Source organism: Lontra canadensis, unplaced genomic scaffold (assembly GCF_010015895.1).
Source record: "Lontra canadensis isolate GAN:19392208 unplaced genomic scaffold, GSC_riverotter_1.0 scaffold56, whole genome shotgun sequence".
NCBI classification, from domain to species: Eukaryota; Metazoa; Chordata; class Mammalia; order Carnivora; family Mustelidae; genus Lontra; species Lontra canadensis.
In genome coordinates, this window is record NW_022631050.1 from 8,249,899 (window position 1) to 8,269,821 (window position 19,923).

The 19,923-nt window shown below is 39.2% G+C and overlaps 1 protein-coding gene across 3 annotated transcripts; it reads right to left on the reverse strand.

Annotated features, from left to right (window-relative positions):
- Positions 1-567: 567 nt before the first annotated feature.
- On the reverse strand, positions 568-19,741 carry TBCCD1 (TBCC domain containing 1). Of its 3 annotated transcripts, none has more exons than XM_032875586.1 (8): positions 19,431-19,741; positions 14,005-14,383; positions 10,670-10,825; positions 6,990-7,356; positions 4,971-5,157; positions 4,331-4,828; positions 3,141-3,291; positions 568-896 (listed from the first exon to the last, which is right to left on the reverse strand). In XM_032875586.1, exons 2-7 carry the CDS (start codon positions 14,338-14,340, stop codon positions 3,162-3,164), a joined length of 1,674 nt encoding a protein of 557 aa, XP_032731477.1. In that variant the 5' UTR covers positions 14,341-14,383; positions 19,431-19,741; the 3' UTR covers positions 568-896; positions 3,141-3,161. The 3 variants fall into 3 exon arrangements, with proteins under 3 accessions (XP_032731477.1, XP_032731476.1, XP_032731478.1); XM_032875585.1 differs by lacking the exon at positions 19,431-19,741 and adding an exon at positions 17,220-17,290; XM_032875587.1 differs by lacking the exons at positions 3,141-3,291; positions 19,431-19,741 and adding an exon at positions 17,220-17,290.
- Between the last annotated feature and the right edge of the window lie 182 nt (positions 19,742-19,923).

Here is a 19,923-nt window from a genome sequence, read left to right on the forward strand (position 1 = left end):
CATCTAACTGCCACACATCTGCTCTTCTTAACATACTGTGAATTACTCTCCTCCCTTCTGAAGCCCTGGGCCTATATTCCATTACTTAGGTCATGGTGGCATACAAGCCAACTGCCTGACTTGTTCCTGGGACTCATATTCTTATGAGGCGCCCAGAGATATCTAATTAAAATAGTTTGCCTCCTGTTAATCTGTCTTATGTCGATTTAATAGACTAAAGCCTAAAGAACCTAGGATAAAGGAAAAATTCTTTCCTCCCCCCATAAAACTTTTTCTAAAATTAAATCTCTATCTTTTTATCAAAAGGAGAAAATTACTTTTTAGAGTTTGCTTCTTGAAAATGTGAAGCAGAAAATGAAAAATAAAGAATTTACACGATTTCATTGCTTCATACTTTTAAGGACTAAAATATCTTTGTATAAAACTATTTCTGCTATATTTATACACCAAAAAACTATACTTTCATTCCAATTATTTTTAAAAGGAGTAGCAATTTCCTTTTAAATAGTTTCAAAGAACTATAAAATTCTTATTTAACTACAGAAAGGATGAGACCCTTTCATCATATAAATTAAAATGTGAAATTTACTTGCAAATCTACAATCAGTTACTTCAATATTAACATACAACGAAACTGCCTTCATCAACTTCATTCTGGCAACACAAAGATGAGCTTTCTGATGTTCTATAAACAATACATTTGTTTATAGGATAGATAGTCAGAAGTTCATCTAAAATTTGACCTAAGCAGTAATATATCAGTATGGAATGGAAATCAAGGAACGGTCTTAAATAGGAAGGAAAAAACTGCAATGTCTCTTAAGCAGCAAGAGCATCTTCCCAATTGAGTTTGAAGACATGTACCATCTTCCATTCACCCTCCTGTTTCCAGGGCCCTGAAAATAACAAGAGAAAAATATTAGTAACTTAATTTTCTATTGCCTTCATGCAAATAGTAAGAAAAAACTTCTATTTACAAAATCATGTAAATCAAGGTCAGGTGAGAGTTTAAAGTACTAAATACATAAGGTTTAAGATTAATTATATTCTTTCTTTCTGAAGGTCACTTTAGTTCATAATAGAAGAAAAGACATGAAAAAGTGGCAGGCTATTCAGGGTTGGCCTCAACTAAAGTTTCACCTTCTTACAGTTTTCATTTCCTTTGGATTTTAATCCTCATCAGATTCCTGATTCTTAATCTCAGCATTTACTAAGTATTATGAACTTTTTTTGTGTGTAATAAGTAATACACAATTTAAAATGCAAACAATCTATAAACAAGAATAAGTTTTTACAGTTTTGGAAAACAGTTCAGCATTTCCTCAAAAAGTTAAACCTATAAACTTGCAACTCTATTCCTAGGTATGTACCCAGAGAATTGAAAACATATGTCTACACAAAAACTTGTACACTAAAGTACATAACAACATTATTCACAATAAAAATGAAAACAACTGAAAAGGGGAAACAACTCAAATCTCAGATCAACTGATGAACAGATAAAATGTGATATATCCATACAATGGAATACTACCCAGCCATAAAAAGGAAGGACGTACTGACACATGCTACAACATAGATGACCCTAAGACCATGATGTTAAGCAAAAGAAGCCAGGCACAAAAGCCACATGTCCAAAGATTCCATTTATAGGAAATGCCCAGGGTTGACAAATCAAGAGACAAAAAGTAGATTAGTGTTTGCCAGGGACTAGAGAAAAGAGAAGATACTGGGGGTTGAGAAATGAAGAGTGACTGTCCATGTGTATGGGCTTTGTTTTTAGGGTGATGAAAATATTCTGAATTTGTTAGTGGTGAAGGTTGTACAAACTTGCCACTATGTTAATAAAAGTCACTGAATTTCATGGTATGTAAATTCTGTATCAATAAAAATTAAGAATAAGTTTTCAATCACTGTAGACATCTAGTCTCCTTTCTCAAAGACAAACACTTTCAATGATTTATGTCCTTTTAGAAGTTTTTAAGGCATATAATTAGCATACAGCCATGTGATAACCCCTCTTTTTTTTCAAGCAGACAGGCGGTATTTTACTCCTCCTCTTCTGCCTTCACCCCTCCAAATCCCCAGCTTAGAGATTTACTATCTCACCTACAGATAGACCTCATTCTTTTTAAAGATGCATTCTTTAACATAGAGGAACCAATGCATTAGGCACCAGCCGTCTATTGGAAAGCACTTGGGTTGTTTCTAGTCTACAGCTATTTCAAACAATGCTGCAATGAACATATTTTTTAAAGATCTGTTTAAATCTTTAATACATGGGTGTATGTATAAGATAAATTCTAAGAAGTGAAATTGCTAAGTCAAAGAATGTGTGCATTTACAATTTTTATTTTGTCAAACTATCCTCCAAAGATGTTGTACAAATGTACACTTTTTCCAGTGGTAAACAAAATACCTTACCAGTGTTATATACCAGCTTTTGATCCTTGCCAATCTGATAGAAGAAAAACAGTATCTTACATTAATTGTAAGTAAAGATATCTTTGTGTTTGTATTTGTCTGTGAACTATTTGAAATCCTTTATCTGTTTTCCTATTGTTAGTCTTTAATAAGGCTTCAAAATAGAAAAGTAAACTAATTTCTGTATTAAAAAAGAGAATATTTTTTATTTAGATTAAAGGACTTCTAATGAATTTGTCTGTATCCATGCTCTCTTCTATTGGATCTGTGATCTTCTAGTGTTCAGTATTCAAATCTTCATTTGGATTAATTCTGGTAATTTATTAATGTTATGTGTAATTAACAAATATCAGTTAATTGATTTCTGTGTGGGTGATGGGAAAGACGAGAGATGTGTTAGAAAGGGGAAATACAACTTAAAGCTATGTATGGGGAAAGTAGTATCTTTGAACAGTACAACCTATACTAGGTAAGAAGCAAAGAAGACAAAACTTGGCTGTTAATATTTGCCCATTATTCCATAGGCTCCACCTATGGAATAGTTTGGTTGGTCTTCACTATAAGATGTGGTAAAAATGGGTATGTAAAAGTCTGTATATGCTAGTGGGCCTGGCAGAGAAAAAGAGGCAGTGGCCAGTAACATCATATTCTGCAGCATGCTTGTAAGATTTTCCCAAGATAATTTGTTCTAAGCGGTCTACATTATAAATGCCCACCAGTGTTTCCACGTAGGAATCTTATCCTGCTGCTTGTTTGGAGCCGGCAGCAGGGGGCACAAGACTGTCCAGCTGTTGGCGATGTCCCGTGTTAATCAACCACTCATAAAACTTATTCTCCACAAGTACCTGGAACTGCTTCCTTTGATCCCTAAAAGTGCCATCAAGAGCAAAAAGAATGTAAGAACACTAATTCATGTTCATTTTATTCCAGGTGATTATAAGGTACTTTAATGGGATAGACATTAAAATTATTTCTAGTTCTCCATTTATTCCCTCCAGATAACTGCTCTGTTCAGTTCTTGACATTGTAACACCGCCACCCCTCCCACCCCAAAGGAAAAAAAAAGATTGGTCAGATGCACCATAAAAGTATTCTGTCCAGTCCTCAGCTCCTATCCAAACACTGCTAATTCTTCCAGGTCCAACACAAATTCTACTTCTTCTATAAATCATCCCTGACCACCCACACTGATGTTTCCTGAACCTCTATTAAAGGTATAGCATGTCCCTGGGTTCTAGAGTTCAAAGACCAGTACCCTTGAGATAAAATATTGTGGTGAATGTAATAAACCACAACCATTTACTATCATAAGCATGTAATCTAGAAATAAGATATTTTAGCACCCCAAGTTTAGGAAGGATATAATTTCAGAATAAAAAACAACATTTTAAGCAGACTAAATTTAGCTTTGTTTTACAACACTGTACTTATTTTTCACATTTTACCATGGATTAGGGAAAACTTGGACAAGAACTAGCATTAGTCCATGGAGCAGCATTAGGAATCCGCCCTCGGAGAGTCTGTCTGTGGTATGGAGGAGTCAGGAAATCCATATTTTGAACAAGCCTCTTGGAAGACTGTTGTACAACCGAAGTTGAGAACCAATGACACAGTTTAGAGAATTAAAAACTAAAACCAATTCATGTAAGTATTGGATCATGTGGCATGTTCTACATATGATCTTTCATACACATAAGTTAACTATCAACTAAAGCTTCCAAAAAGAAGGGAGTCTAATTCTTGAATATCTACTTGCTCCCATCCCCCAACCAAAAAGCCTGGAATACTGACCTTAACAAAAGACACATCTTTTTTATTACTTTAGTGCAGCTGTACACATGTACAGATTAATTTGTTTTCTCATGGAGTTTTACATAAGACAAATTCTTCTCTAGAAAACACTCACTTTGTCAAACGAGCCTCCTTCACAGTTTTCTGCCAGATTTGTATCTTCTGTTCTCTTTGACCCAGTGCTTTCTGATATGCAGATGGAAGACCCCCAGGTATCTCTGTTGTGTCCCCTTCCATTTCAAAGGGGATAATAAATACATAGAATTCACAAGGTGGTAAGAGTCGGAAGACACTTGTGTCACAGTTCTCTCTGCACACAATCATTGGATTATCCCAATAGTTAGGCACCGTAGCGAGGCCAGTCCTGGCCATGTGATCCTCCAGCATTGGATAATGGGTATGAAAAGGGGCAAAAGTTACTGCCTGGTTTCCAGAGAGAATAAGGGGGCGTGTAGGCGTCAGAATGTGAAAGATGCAGCCTATTGTAGAAGAGATGGACAAACGATGGCAAACAGCAATGACTTTAACGTTGTCACAGCTGTGGAGGTGAAGAGCAGTCTGTACAGGGCCCAACACGAAGGTGCTATTCCTGCATTTCTCGATGGTCACAGATCTGAAAAATGAAAAAAATGAGGTAAATTCCTCTAAATGAGAGTAAGATTAAAAGAACAGCTGACTACAAAATTATTCTATGATGGCAAAAGAGGATCAATCCCAGTTCAAAGAAAAAATCAAAATATTAGAACCATGCTTACCGTAAGGGAGAGAGCAGATATATAAAAGATTCGTTGCAACGATGAATTTTCACATGTGCCCCCACCAGAGTATCTGAGCTCTTGGCCAAGGTCTGCTTGTAAACCTGGCTCATCACCACCATGCGGTGCATCCGAGGGGCCACATGTGTATTACAAGCAATCTTAGCTCTTTTGGTCGTCCCTTCAACTATTTAAGAAAAAGAGAAATAAATGAGGTAAGTTTCAACCAAAGAAAAACAAACAACCATATGAGATTACATATGCCTATGTGTGTAAGTGTCTAAAATCAGATACAAATAAGCTTTGGAAAAATGTTCGATCTGGACATTGGGTAAAGAGGTATTTGCTATACTGTTCTCTGTGTTTTTCTGTATGTTTGCAATATTTCATAATTTTCTGTGATAAAAATAGTTTAAAACTTCTAGTCCATTAAGACTGCCTACAGATCTAAGTTTTTTTTTTTTTTTTCATGTGTATCTTTCAAGTAATGTGCCTAAGGTCATGTGGCTAGAGCTGGCCCAACTCAACAACTCAAGTATCGTCTCCAAGTTGCTTTAATTTATCATACCAATCCATAAATAATCTCTTTAAATCACCACAATACTAATTTCAACCCTCTCCTAAGCTACTTACCACATCATTCCATGAATTCTATTTGGATTCAGGCCTTTGATCCCTACATCATTAGTAACTGAGAGCACAAACTCCTTTCATACACAGTGCCTTGCACAAACTGACACTCAAAAACTCTGTGAGAGGTTGCCCTCCTTATACAGTCCCACCGTATGTGATTGGCTTCTAAGACAGTACCTCTCTGAAAGCCAGCAGGACATTCCATAAAGAATACTAGTCAAATATGAAGAGGTCACATAAGTATGCTATTACTTAAAAAAAAAATTACCAATTCGTAATGCTTCCTTTTATTAAATAAGTAATACATGGCTTTTGTAAATAATTTTTAAATACTAGTGGTAAAAGAAGATACAAATTATTTGTGATCTTATTATCTAGCTCTGCTAACATTTTGGTATAATCCTAAAAAGGTTAGATATCCTCTTCTTACTATTAAGGACTACTGTAACAACATTTAAAAACTTGCCTGAGCCTATATTCTTTTATCACCATCAAGAATTATGTAGTATCCTATATATTTATGGGACCCTTAGATATCTGGAAGTCTGTGACCTCATACTCGAGCAATAGGTTGGTTGGATATAGAATTCTTGGATCACAATCTTTTTGCTTTAGAGTGTGTAGACACTGTTCAATCATTTTGTTTTTTAGCATTATAAAAATTTGACACAAAACTGATTTTTAAAAATTACATGGAACCTATTTTCTTCTTTATCCCTGAAATTCAGAGATTGTGGAACTATAGTTCATTTTTTTCCCCTTTTTTCATTAATTTTGCCTGGCATTTGTCTCAGTGTAGGCATCTGCTCCTCTTTAAACTTATACCTGGGCCCCCAGAAGTCATACAGCCCCTGAACCTATCCTGTGAGCCTTCGCCGGACTGTCAGAAATAGGTATCTGATGCAACCAAGGCCAGATTTTCTCTACCTTAACTTGACATTTCCAATTTAGAAAAGTCTCTTCTGTTTGTGTCTGTGAACCTTAAAAGGATCCCATTTTTACAACAACTCTCTGAGGTTGTAACCGTGGAATGGTCAAATTCAGCTGTGGTGTGGAGAAAACAGGAAGGCCCTCAACAAATGAGCACAAGAGAAGGCGAGGGAGAAAGGATCAGAAGAGAGAAAAGCAGAGCAAAGAAACAAATGCTGAAGTTGGAGTTCCATTAACTGTGACCAGAATGACCCAGACTCTGAAATCAACTCTCTCAGACTACTGCTGCCTTGACAAAAAAAGTCATAGACAAAAGAGAACAGTTCCCTCTTTCTCTCATATAGTAGCAATATTTTGTAGGTCTATAGAAGATGTATGATTATTAATAAACCAGAGAATATTAGGTTCCTTATCTTGTCATTCAATTAAACATATATTAAAATACTAAAAAAATACCTTGGTGAGCCCAAGCCAATTTCTTTCCAGACTTAAGGCAAGCAGATGTACCAAATGGATTCCCAGTCAAACAGGCTCTCAACCAGGCTTCCAGCTTGTAGAAAGAAAAGGTCTTAGAGATCCGTGAGAAGCCGCTTTCTGCATGCAGTGGTTGCCACAGAGCAAGTTCATGAAGTGGGTATATCTTCCTGGCTCTACTCACTGTACCTTCAATAAGAAAGCTGAGGGCCACAACAGCTTCACGAGAGACTAGACTATTATGGGTCGAATGAAATGATGCAGTGAGTTGTTCTGGATCTAAAAGTAGCTCAAGGAGATCTGACAGATGATCACAGACAAATGCTTGGTGACTGTAATCATTCCAGTTCTAAAAAATATCAAAATAAAGCACTCTTAATAGAACAGATTTTATAAGACCTGAAAATTGTATATTTTAGTTATTTTGTATTTCTACTTTGCCTCATCTCCTAAAAAAGCATTTAAGGCAACAGTATAAACCTTATAATGATTTTTTGATATTATGTGATAGACATAAACAGAATCTCTCCCTTCCTTAGCTAGTTCAAAAGTAATATTATAGCTAAACCTTAGTGTGCGCCAACCACAAAGTGTTGTACAAACTTCAACATATTTAATAATCCTAGCAAGAATCCTGCAACAGATGCCGTTACCATGCCCATTTTACAAATGAGGAAGTGGAGATACAGAAAGATTCAGAAACCCGCCCAAGGTCACATGGCTAGTAAGTAAGTTACAGATCTAACATAAAATTAGCCACCTTGGACATTCATTCCATGAAACACGGGCTTTCTTTATTTACCTTCTCTTATTACAGGAGGAGTTTCAAATTCCACTGGATGAAACAATGCAACTACCCTTACAGTAGCTAGATTTAAGAGAAGTTACCACTTTTGGAATAAGCTTTGAGTTGGCAGATGTCTCAGTGACTTGGCTCATTCATTTGACATGTATTTCTTGAATATCTCTTATGTGGTATGAACAGTGTTAGGTGATAAATTATGCAAACTGAATAGGACATAGTTCTTATCCTCAAGAACTCAGAGCCTAAGTAGTGAAAAGACAATATAAGCAACTATTATACAATGAGATAAGAATTACAGCAGAGATCTGTAAAGAAATGCTATGAGCCTGAAAGGAATAAGGAACCCCTCTTGGGGAAAAAAAATCATCAGAGTGCTGTTTGGACAGATTCTTGATTAATGCTGGTAGTTATGCCAACAGACAAGGCAAAAAGGCATTCTAGGCCTAGGGAATAGCATATGTAAAGATCCACAGCAGTAACATTACCTGCTGTGTTCAGAAAACTGGTAGTAGGGACCAATCATGAAAGGCCTATTAAAACACTAAAGCATCTGGGCTTTATCTTGTGTGCCAGGGACTTTAAAACTGTTTTCTAAATAGCTAACCCTATTTTTCTTTTTAATACACTCTCACTGAGACACCACAGAACATGTCAAAGCAGAGCAGCCATTCTTCACCTCTTACTGCATCCCCCTCATCCACAGCAGGCTCTCATCTCGTGGAGCACGAGATGAAAACAATAGTGACAATGATAATTACTGATGGGAGTTTTGACAAAAACCAACAGAATCCTTTTGCATTTAGAAAGTGCTGTGTAGTAGGTGGAGGGTAGACTAAAAGCAGGGTAACCAGGTAGGACCTAATTATAGAAATCAAGGCCTCCCCCAAATGTCAGTATGACCTATATAAGAGGAAGAAAAGAGACAGAACTTATTTTTAAAGATTTTATTTTTAAAGTAAACCCAATGTGGGGCTTGAACTTACAACCCTGAGCTCAAGAATTGCACACACCCCTCCCACTGAGCCAGCCACTCAAAGAGGGACAGATTTTTAAATCAGAGTTATTTTGAGGCAGAATAAGAAAGACTTGACAGAAAACTAGGTATGGGTGCTAAGAGAATGAGCATTGGTAGCTGGTGGTAACATTCTCTGGCTTCAGGAATATAAGTCAATTCGAGTAAAGGGAGATTTTACTGTAGGGACAGACAGTCATCTCCCAAACTAAAGTATAGGTAGGTCTCATCAGAAGTGCAACTGGAAGGCCATCTTGAGCCTCCTGGTTCTCTCTCGCCAGCATCTCTACACGTCTGTTCCATTCTTGTCTTTTTCTCCGACTACCTCAGAGTTTCTAATCCCTCATAACTCCAGGTCACCCATGAATATGGTGGATCTTCTGGTACCAATGCTACCTGCGCTCCCAGCTCAAGCACCCAGCACAAACTGGTAATTTCTTCAGTTTCTGGGGGCACTGCTTGGGCCGGGTCATCCATTCAAAGCAGACCAATTTCAAATACATACCTATGAATGTGTCCATATCTGGTCTAAATCAGTTGTTCGGAGAGGTCATTCTATAGCACAAACTAAGAGTCACCATTTGCTGATGCTTACTGCGCAACAAGTCTCACGCTAATGTATTCTAGATTCCCACAACACTCAGAAATAGGCATTACCATCCCCATTTACAGAAGAGAAGCCAAGGCCCAGGAAAAGTTAACCAACTTGCCTAAAATCATGTGATATTGAATGTAAGAGCCAATTTGAATGCAGACCACCTTAGTTCAAAACCCCATCTCTACATGGTGCCCATTCATGTGGAAAGACAGACAATGACTGGCCTCGCTAATACACCTGGACTTGAACATTCTGAATTTCAGGTATAGACAGAACACCTACATGAGGAGGGAAATCTAGGATGAAGACAAACTCAGGAGTCATTGAGATATGTGAAGTCATGAGAAGAATTGTGTTTAAAGAATATGTCTAGCGAGAAGATAAAATTGCCACAGGCAGAATCCTGGGGGAATAGTGGCGTGTAGGGGCCAGTGGGGAGCTCATGAAGAAGAATGAGCAGGAAACATGAGAAGCACAACCAGAAGGAATCTTATCATACAACATACAGGTGGATAGGTTTAGTTGAAAAAGGAGATTATAAAAGTACCAAATATCAGAAAAGTTTTTGTTGCTGCTGTTTGCCTCAGAACATTTTTAAAGAACTTGTGCATGGCAGTCATACTGAGATCTATGTTTTGCTTAAGATTTTTTAGAATACTTTGACATAAACAGGTAAAAACATTTCAGTTTTCTTTAGAAAAAGAGAAAAGAAATGACACAGTTTCTAAAACTCACAATGTGAGGCAGTTAAGTTTAACTTCTAGGTTGTCACATCATATGACATAAATATGTCATCATATGACACAAGCATGCTGAGCTTAAGTATATGAAAGCACATCACTTAAACATATAAGAAGGTATTTTTGTAGAAATTTTTTCAGTAGATTTCAACAGACTTTGTAAATACTACATCTTCTCATTTATCCTAACTTAGTCAAATCAGTAGATTCAAATTCATTAACATTTGCAAAAACGAGAATGCTAATGAGAGTACAGTGAATAATCTGTCCCCAAATCATGTGATTTTTGTGTCACTGAAGGAATGAATGGAAAGTACTTCTCTACTTGGACGAAGATTGCAAATATTTATTTTGTTTTATAATAGGAAAAAAACGAAAAAGGCAAACAAAATACACCAACAAAGGACTCGCTTACATAAGTAATCCCAACATGATTTTTAATGAAGGCAAATCATCCCCTTCATAAATTGTCCCTTTCAAAGAAGAAGACCAAGATTTAAACAGTACCTTATTATGGCAACTGGATTTTTCAGTCAAGTCAGGAGACTGAGATCTGTTTCTGGGACTAGGCCACTCTTCTCCAATCAAAGATGTCCTCAGGGAGACCTTATTTAACTGCTGTATGTATAAGAAGAGCAGAAACTGTAGGGTGTTCACTGAAAGCTGGCCAAAAAGAAAAGAGATGATGAATACATGTCCTAAACCATATCAGTTCTTAGTCTACAATTAATACAGCAAGACAAATTCACAACAGTTCGCAAATCCTAAAAAGAAAAATGTAGAAAGTGGCTGGCATTTGATATGTATGCTTCTGATACCCAGATATAGGAGTTTCAAAAATGAATTAAACTAGAGTCACTTACCTTCTCGGAAAGCTATGCAGCCTCTATGGCCATAGACATTCTTTCCCCAGAATCAATGAAGAGGAGAGGATGAAGTACATATTTTTTTAAAAGTATAGTATTTCAGAAGTTTAAAATTGCAGTTAAAAAAAAAAAAAGACAAACTTTAGTCATTTGAATAAATAAATGGAAGGAAGAAGGAAATTTCGCCAAAATATGCAGTTTAGTCTAACCTAAGGCTCACAGACTTTTCCAAAAAGTTTAGGATATTAATGCAAGATCTGAAATTGTATGTAATCTTTGAAATTATGAATTACGAATTATGAAATTGCATTTTGTGGGGGAGGAGGACTCAGGTTTGCATCAAGGTCTTTTTTTTTTTTTTTAAAGATTTTATTTACTTGACAGAGAGAGACATCACAAGTAGACAGAGAGGCCAGCAGAGAGAGAGGGAAACAGGCTCCCTGCTGAGCAGAGAGCCTGATGTGGGACTCCATCCCAGGACCCTGAGATCATGACCTGAGCTGAAAGCAGAGGCTTAACCCACTGAGCCACCCAGGTGCCCCTTGCATCAAGTTCTTAAGAGTATTTGACTTAAAAAAATACTGTTGGTCTGAGAGGTGTTTATAAATCATTTCTTATTTGAAGAAAGGTACTGAAGCTCAGGATTTGAAGCTCATGACTACCCTCATATATCCATTCCCATACACATACAGGAGACACAAAAATGTAATACATCTGATACTATAGCTCTATTCACTCTGCTTCCCAACCTGGCTAAAACCATATAACTAAGGAATTGAAAAATGCGGATTCTCAGCACTATCTAGACCTGTTTGATCAACTGTCAATCAGAACCCCATAAATCTACATATTTTTTAAAATGCTACTTTCTTAAATTTTTTGAGATAATTGTAGATTCACACGCAGTTTTAAGAACTAATAGAGAAATCCCATGTACACTGTATCCAGTTTCCCATCTTGCAAAGCTCTAATACAGTAGCACAATCAGGGTGTTGACATTGATGCAGCCAAGTTACAGAACATTTCCATCTACACAAGGATCTCTCATGTTGCCTTTTTATAGCCACACCTACTTCCTACTTCCCTCCCACCCTCACTCCTTCCTTAATCCCTGACAATCACTTACCTGTTCTCTAGCTCTATAATTTTGTCATTTCAAGAGTGTTATATAAATGGAATTATATAGTATGTAACCTTCTGGAATTGGCTTTTTTTCACCCAGCAAAATTCCTTGATTTTATACCTACTTCCATTTAACAATTATGTTATATTACCATTATTCATATACCTTCCTCTTCATGAGACTTTAAGATTCTCATCTTTTTCACTTTTACATTCCTAGTACACAGCATAGAATCTAGCACATAATAAGCACTCAAAAAATCTGTGGAGCTTCTTGAAGGTTTGATTAATCTCTGAATCCAGCATCTAGTACTGTACCTCACACACAGTAGGCACTCAACATTTAATTAATGAATAACTATAATGTCCTTCCTCTCGTGGCAAACTTTTCAATTTCCAAACTTTATTTAGATACTACCCCATGTGGCAGAGAGTGGCTAGATACTAACTAAATATTTTTCTAGATACTAACTAAAAATTTTTTCTTCCTGGGCCCATATTTAGATGGCATTTCTCAGCCTCCCTTGAAGTTAGACATGGTATAACTGGGTTACAGTCAAAGGAATGTGGGCGATTGACAAACGCCACTTTCAAGTCTCCCAAAAATGCTCCACGAAGAAATGGAAGTGAAGGACTCTGAGGCCCTAGTGGGCACTGCTGGGGCAAACTTTTTTATTATAATTATTATAATTATGCAATTATTCACTTCCACATCCTCTAGGAGGTTTATACAGCCTGATCCATGGCCATGGGATTTCCCTACCTCCTGTGAAGTAGTTTAGCTGCCCATCTTCCTGATTTTAGACACAGACATATAACAAAGCTTTAGCCAATGGAATGAAACTAGTTACAGTTTATGTCCCATCAGAGAAAAAGTTTTAAGAGGAATCATGAGTTTTCTCCTGCTCTGCTGCTCTTCTCTTCTGTCACAGAATAGGCATCAACTATACAGAATATGTTTCTTCAGCCTGGGTTCCCAAATGAGTAGACACACAAAGCCAAGCCATAACCATTAGCCCTAGCTAAAGTGCAGGCTGCGTGTAAAATAAGCAAGAAACAAACCTTTGTTACTGTAGGCCATTAGAATGTCATTGTTTGTTTGTTTTTAACTGCAGCAAAGCTAATAACATTGTGGCTCCAGAGATAGAAGATGACTACATCCCTGAGTCATTGCTTGGACAACAGCAGCCTAGAGACTCATCCAACCAGATGCCCCGTGTTACACTGCTGCATGAATGAGAAAAAACTGTTACTGTGCTAAGCCACTGAAATGGCAGGATTGCCTGTTACTGTAATGAGCCTACTCTGATTAATATACTTTCTCTGTGAAGTCTTTCCCCATCACCAGAACTAACCATTCTCTTCCCTATCCTATTTCTGTACTCTATGCACACTCTGACTATTACACACTCTACACTATCAAACAGCACTTATTTTTACACTCCAGCTTCCCCTACTAGTCTAACAGCTCGATGAGGGCAGAGATGCTGTTCCAGTCATTTTTGAATCCCAGCACATAGGAGATCCTCACTGAAAATTAGTCAGGTTCTCTAACTGTAACATATCAATGATTCATAGCCACTCACTCACCTTAAAATATTTTTAAAGTCAGTGAAAGCATTTCCCTAAATTACAGGGTTTTTGTAACATTAGTGCTTTGGAAGTAGGTGAGTAGTGATTTCTAAGGGCTAATTCATTAAATACTGCCCAAATGAAACAGTTAAAAAAAATGGCACTTTGGAATCACAATAGCCATTAACCTAAAACCACACTCTGCACAGCTAGTACAAAAATTAAAGATAGTTTATTTCTCAAAATAATTAAACACACATACACAGACATATAAATCCATACCTTATTTCTTTGTTTTTCAATTTCATTCTCAGACATACAGTTGGACAGAATCTCGGACCATTCCAGGCGCTCCTCTGGTGTCTTTACTGCAAGACTATCAAATATTTCGAAGTAAAGCCAGGCCAGGTCCTTAGCCAACTGCAGCTTCCCACATGCAATGTGCCTCCATGTGGACCAGTATAGGCGTGGGTAAGCTCCTTCTGTGGCCCGGGTTCGCACATAGGTGGATATCTTCCTGAGATAGTGAAGACTGAATTTGGATGGAGGGGGAACCTGCAAGGCACCCACTATAAAGGGTTCTGCTTTCACCCAGAGGTGAACTCCGGACTGATCCATATTATCTCGAAGGACATCTGTGTGATAAGGCTTCTTGGCATACCTAGGAAACAAAAGTTTTTCACACACTGATTTGAAACAAAACTCATTTATACATTTTCTTGTTGTTGTTTTTTCCATTTACACATTTTCTTTAAGATGATCCCCTTCCTTCACTGTTTAAAGAGGTATTTGTCAATTTAAAAGTAGGATCCGGGGCATCTGGGTGGCTCAGAGTGTTAAGCATTTGCTTTCAGCTCAGGTCATGATCTCAAGGTCCTGGGATCGAGCCCCGCATTGGGCTCTCTGGTCAGCAGGGAGCCTGTTCCCTCCTCCCTCTCTGCCTGCCTGCTTGTGATCTCTCTCTCTCTCTCTCTCTCTGTCAAATAAATAAATAAAATCTTTACCAAAAAATAAAGAAGATCCAGTTTATCAACCAAGTGCAGAATAAATTTTTTATCAGATGTTACTACAACCGATTTAAATAAGAAAACTTCTGTGATAAAACAAAATTATCTTACTTAAACGGTTCGAAGTGGTTGTTTTAGGGAGAGTGTAAAAATGCATGAAGTAGGAGTTGGAATCCTGCTCATGAAAGAAAGAAAAGAAGAAATGGGAGAGACATCTCTTCACAGGAAATCTTTGCCTACGCTGAGGGGTAATGCTAGTCAAAATAAGAGGAATAAAATTTCAGAGTCAAATCACACAGAGCAGATGGTGGGTTAAAGATGTGGACCTGTTAGCTGACATTTAGTTCAATATGAAGCACTAACATGATGTGGCAGACGAATGCTCCCACAAATGCTGGCTGCAGAAAGAGATATCTTTATTCTCTGTAACAGTGAAGCTGCTCTGGCATATTCTTTGTGCTGAGTTCAGGTGCAGTGCTTTCAGATTTTGTTTGTTGTTTCTTTGTTATAACAACAATAGATAATTTTTATGGAATACTTATAATATATCTAAAAACAGAAGGGGGGAAATCATCCACTGTTCCACCATCAAAGGGAAACTAGTTAATATTCTGTTGTACTTCCTTTCCATCTCTTTTTCTACACAAATTGGATGTTAGTTTTTGAATTTTCAAAACTCATGATAATAGCATATATACAATTCTGTTATTTTAAAAGCTTCACAGCACTCTACATAAAGGTACCCTAGTTTATTCACCTGTCCTCCTATTTTTGGACACTAAGTAGGTTTAAAATAAGATAGGCAAGATACTAATCATTGTTGAAGTGGGATAATGAGCATTGGTGGCTTTCTACTTCCATATATGTTAAAATTTTCCACTGTAGAAAATTTAAATGTAGGTGAAGGGTGATGGGGATTAAGAAGTATAAAATTCCAGTTATAAAACAATTAAGTCACAGGGAAGAAAAGTTCAGTATAGCGAATATAGCCAATAATATTGTAGTAACTTTGTATGGTAACAGATGGCAACTACACTTACTGTGCGTGTTGTTTTGTTTGGTTTAAGTAGGCTCCACACCCAGTGTGAAGCCCAACACAGAGCCTGAATTCACAACTGAGATCAAGACCTGAACTGAGACCAAGTCCAAGGCTTAACCAACTGCTCCACCCAGGTATTTTGTAATGTATATAATTGTCAAATTACTATGTTATACAACTGAAACTAATATAATGTATATCAACTATACTTCAATTTAAATAATAAAACAAAATTTAAATGCTTCACAATTATAAATAATGCTATAATTACCATCTTTCTGCAAATTTTCTGCCCTATGATTATTTCCAAGAAAATTTTCAGATATGCATTGGTTAAATGAAGTAAGTTACATTTCTAAAGTTCTTGGCATATTTCCATTGCTTTCCAAGATGACTGTATCAAACTGCACCATCACTTGACCAAGGTACCATCAAGGACCACTTGACCAATGAGCACTCCTCGGCATTAAGTAACATCACGTAAAAAACCTTCTTTATATGACTGATGGAAAATGTTTTATTGCTATTATTATACTTTCCATTTCATTCCAAGAACATCATGCTTCTTTGGGGAATTACCTGGTCAAAAATTAACTGACATTAACCGGATGCTTACTATGTTCAAGGTAGCACGCTAAATACTTTTCGTTCTGCACCTCTTTTTGCCGTAAACCACCTAGAGATAATATGATTGTCCCCACTTCCAGATAAGCACACTGGGGCTTGAAGAAGTTAAGGGACTTACCCGAAGTCACATACTTGGGTTAGCACCACCCTGGATTAGAACTCTAGTCTGTCTGACTTGAGAACCGCGTTACTTACAAACGTACTTTAGGAACCCAGCTTTTGGGAAAATCTCCAGAAAATGGGAATGGATCCAGAAGAGGATTACCAGAACGAGTGGCTTTGGAAGTGAGGCCACATAGGGCCAGGTAAAAGAACGTGAGAGCACGAAACGCAAAAGAAGGGTGTGAAAGGGTAAACGGTAACTGTCTCCTCACACGGGAAGGCTTAGCGCTGCTCTGAGGAAAAGAGATGAAAGTTACGTGAGGAAGATCTTAGTTCGCCCCAAAATAAAAGAGGCTGCGAGATCCTGAAATCCTGTTCCTGAAGTGCGCAGCCCAAAGCCAGATCCTGAGGAATGAATTCTGAAACTCTAGAGGGCTAAATTCCTAAACACGGGCTCTTTCCCTCTCAAAAGCAGCCCCAGGGAGCGCTGGGGTGGGGTTTTTCAAGCGGTGAGATGGGCGTCAGATCCACAGCCGTCCTCCCGGGGCTTTGCCGCCACCTCCGACGCTGTCCCGGTCCGGGCCGCGCTAGCTGCCCGCCGGGACTCTGGGAACCGGGGAGCCCCAGCCGGCAAACTCCGTAGCGAACCCGAGACCTGACGATCCAAAAGGTAGCCTCCTCGGCCCGCCCTCCGTCCCAGGTGCCGGCCCGCGCGCGGTTACCTGCGAAGGCAGGGCCGCTCCGCCGCACCCTCCGCGCGCCGCCGCGCCCCGCTCGCCCGGCCCGCCCCTCGCCAGCCGTCTCCCCTACTGCGCAAGCGCCAGGCCAAGCACCACCGAGAACTGGAGGCTGACATTGCTAGAGCGGCCTCCCGCTTCTCCCCGGGGCTGAGAACTAGCTCCGCTGAAGCCAAGAGTCCTCGGCGCTGGGACCTGGAGCCGGACCCGGCCGCTTCTGGTATCGCGCCTTTCAGTCCAGAGAAGCAGGAAGTTTTTTATTGCTCTGCGCATCCATAGTCAGCCAATAGCTGCTGGTAAGGTCGGCACGCTTTGATCAGTAATGTAATGACAATGACAGTTTACATTTATAGTGTTCACTGCGGGCCGGCCCTGTGTAAAGCAAAGCACCTTTGTTTGTATTATCTCAGTCTCCCCAAGAGCCCTTTAAGTTGAGTACGTTTGGTTTACCTACAGCTAAACTAGGACGTAGAGAGGTGGAAGTAACACACCCCTAAGGTCACAACAAGAGAGCAGCCAGGATAGAAACCCTGGCGGTCTGAAGCGAGTGCCCCGGGCATTATCAGCTCCTTAACAAAAGAGCCCGCAGGCTAGCTTTCTTAGCTCTCCCGCCACATTACAACTGTCATGAAACCTTTTTGGATTCCACCCTGCAGAAGACACCACTCCTTTCTCGAAGTCTCCAGTTAATGAATTTTAGCCATTTCCTGGTTTCTTAGTTCGTTTATGGCTTGTATAGGTGTGGGAGTTGCAAAGGTAAATATGACCATAAAATGCAATTTAGTTCCTCTTTTATGTGGCCTTTCTCCTCCAGTAGGCATCTTCCTGAAAGTAGTAGCCTTGTGCTCCCCCTTACCTCTGTATGAGCCAAGGGTAGATAGGGGCTTTGGATTCAAACAGATCTGGGTGAGAATTCAAGCTGCACCACTAAATAGTTCAGTGACCTTGAACAGATTCTGTCCCCTCTCTATGCCTTTGTTTTTTGCAACAGGAATTATTATTGAGCACAGCTGTGGGTCTGGCACAGTGCTAGCCACTAGGGTCACAGCAGTGAACAAAACAGATAAGATCCTTGCTTTCTTGGAGTGCATATTTTAATAAGGGGAATAGATAATACATATTAAGGAAAAATTGGACAGTTTCGTAATGTAATAAACGCTATAAGTTTGGAAGGGGGAGGAGGGGACCAATGTCAAGTTTGATCTGAGGACTGAAGTATAAGAAGCCAGCATAGGAAGATCACAATTGAAACAACTTTTATTCTGTGGCAGGCTCCGTTCTAAGATGCTGTCCTATTCAGGTGTGAACAGTTTAGATTATGCTCTCTTGAAACTGGCCTACAGTTGTGTGAGTGTGGGCAGCAGGGATGGAAACAATAGGAGGGTGTAAGAATAAGGGACTCAGCAGTGGCCATTTTTCATTGGTCAGGGAAGACTTCTCTGAAGTAGTGACATTTCAACTGATCTGAGTGTAAAAAGGAGTCACTCATGTTAGAAACTAAGGGAAGAGTGCTTCAGGCAGAGAGAACAGCTAGAACAAAGGCCTTAGGAGTGAGTTTGGTGTATTCAAAAAAGAAAAAAAAAACTAGTCTTGCTGGAACATGATAAGGAATATACTAGGTGAGGGCACAGATCATAGTGGGCTTAAATTTTTTTTCCCCCAGCTTTATTAAGACACAGAGTTTTATAAGCCTGCATAAAGAGTTGGGGTGTTAAGTGCAATGAAAAGCCATTCGAGGGTTTTGAGCAGGGGAATGACATGACATGCTTGCAAAAAATCACGGGGCTGGGGGTCAGGAGTTAATAAGAGTAAAATATTAAGAACGGAAGCAGGGGATCACTTAGGATGTCTTGCTAGGATCATGTGACTTGGCGCAGAGATGTAGTGGAGATGAACAGTACTGGACAGATTCAGGATATAGTTTAAAGGCAAAGATTTGGATAGGGAATACAGGGGCGGAATCAAGGGAGACACCTAGAACTTTGTCATGAACAAGGAGGTGGGGAGAATCAAAGAGTTCTCCTAAGTGTGATAATAGTTATTCATTGCGGGCTTAGTGTGCCAGACGCTGTGCTAGACAGTTTACAGCTTTCCTCCCATTAAAATTTCACAACACTGCCAGTAAAATGTTTCGCCTCAGGTTTGTAAATAAAGTTTAGGCTAGAGTGGGGGGCAAGGGAAGGGGGATGTTCTCACCGCTAAGTGATGGAAGCTGAATCCGAATCCAAACCTGTCTGCGTCCACGGCCTCTTCTCAGTGAAACCGAGGTAATTTTCTACCCGGCTTGTTCCAAGAGGGTAAAATAAGATCTCAAGCAACGCGTTCGCCCTCACGGTTGGCTTAGAGTAATTGTCTCCGCCCATTTCTCCTGTGTCCCTCCGCTCCCGCATCCAGCGTAAAGTTCAATATGAATGAAATTCCCAGACTTGTAACAAGATAAATCGTCCCTCCCTTAATAGGTCGGTACTGGAAGCGGGGACTTGTGATTGGTGGAGAGTCCGAGGTGGAGGGCGGGGGGAATTCATGTACCTTGGATGCCCTGTCTTGGTCCTGGTTCCCCCCTACCGCCTTTTTACGTAATTTTCTACGACTCGAGGCTACCCAGGCTGAGCGGATCCCTGCGGCGGCGCGACTCTCTGACGTTTCCTCCTCTAATTGGCCCAGAGCTGCGGCTGCAATTCGGAGGCCT

Bases quoted from the DNA above. Each gene is read 5' to 3' on its own strand.
- TBCCD1 (XM_032875586.1), bottom strand. From the start codon at position 14,340: ATGGATCAGTCCGGAGTTCACCTCTGGGTGAAAGCAGAACCCTTTATA. The intron at 10,826-14,004 runs GTATGGATTTAT...CTTTTTGGCCAG, and splicing joins TTGAAAAACAAAGAAATAAG to CTTTCAGTGAACACCCTACA. The intron at 7,357-10,669 runs GTACTGTTTAAA...GATATTTTTTAG, and splicing joins AATCCAGTTGCCATAATAAG to AACTGGAATGATTACAGTCA.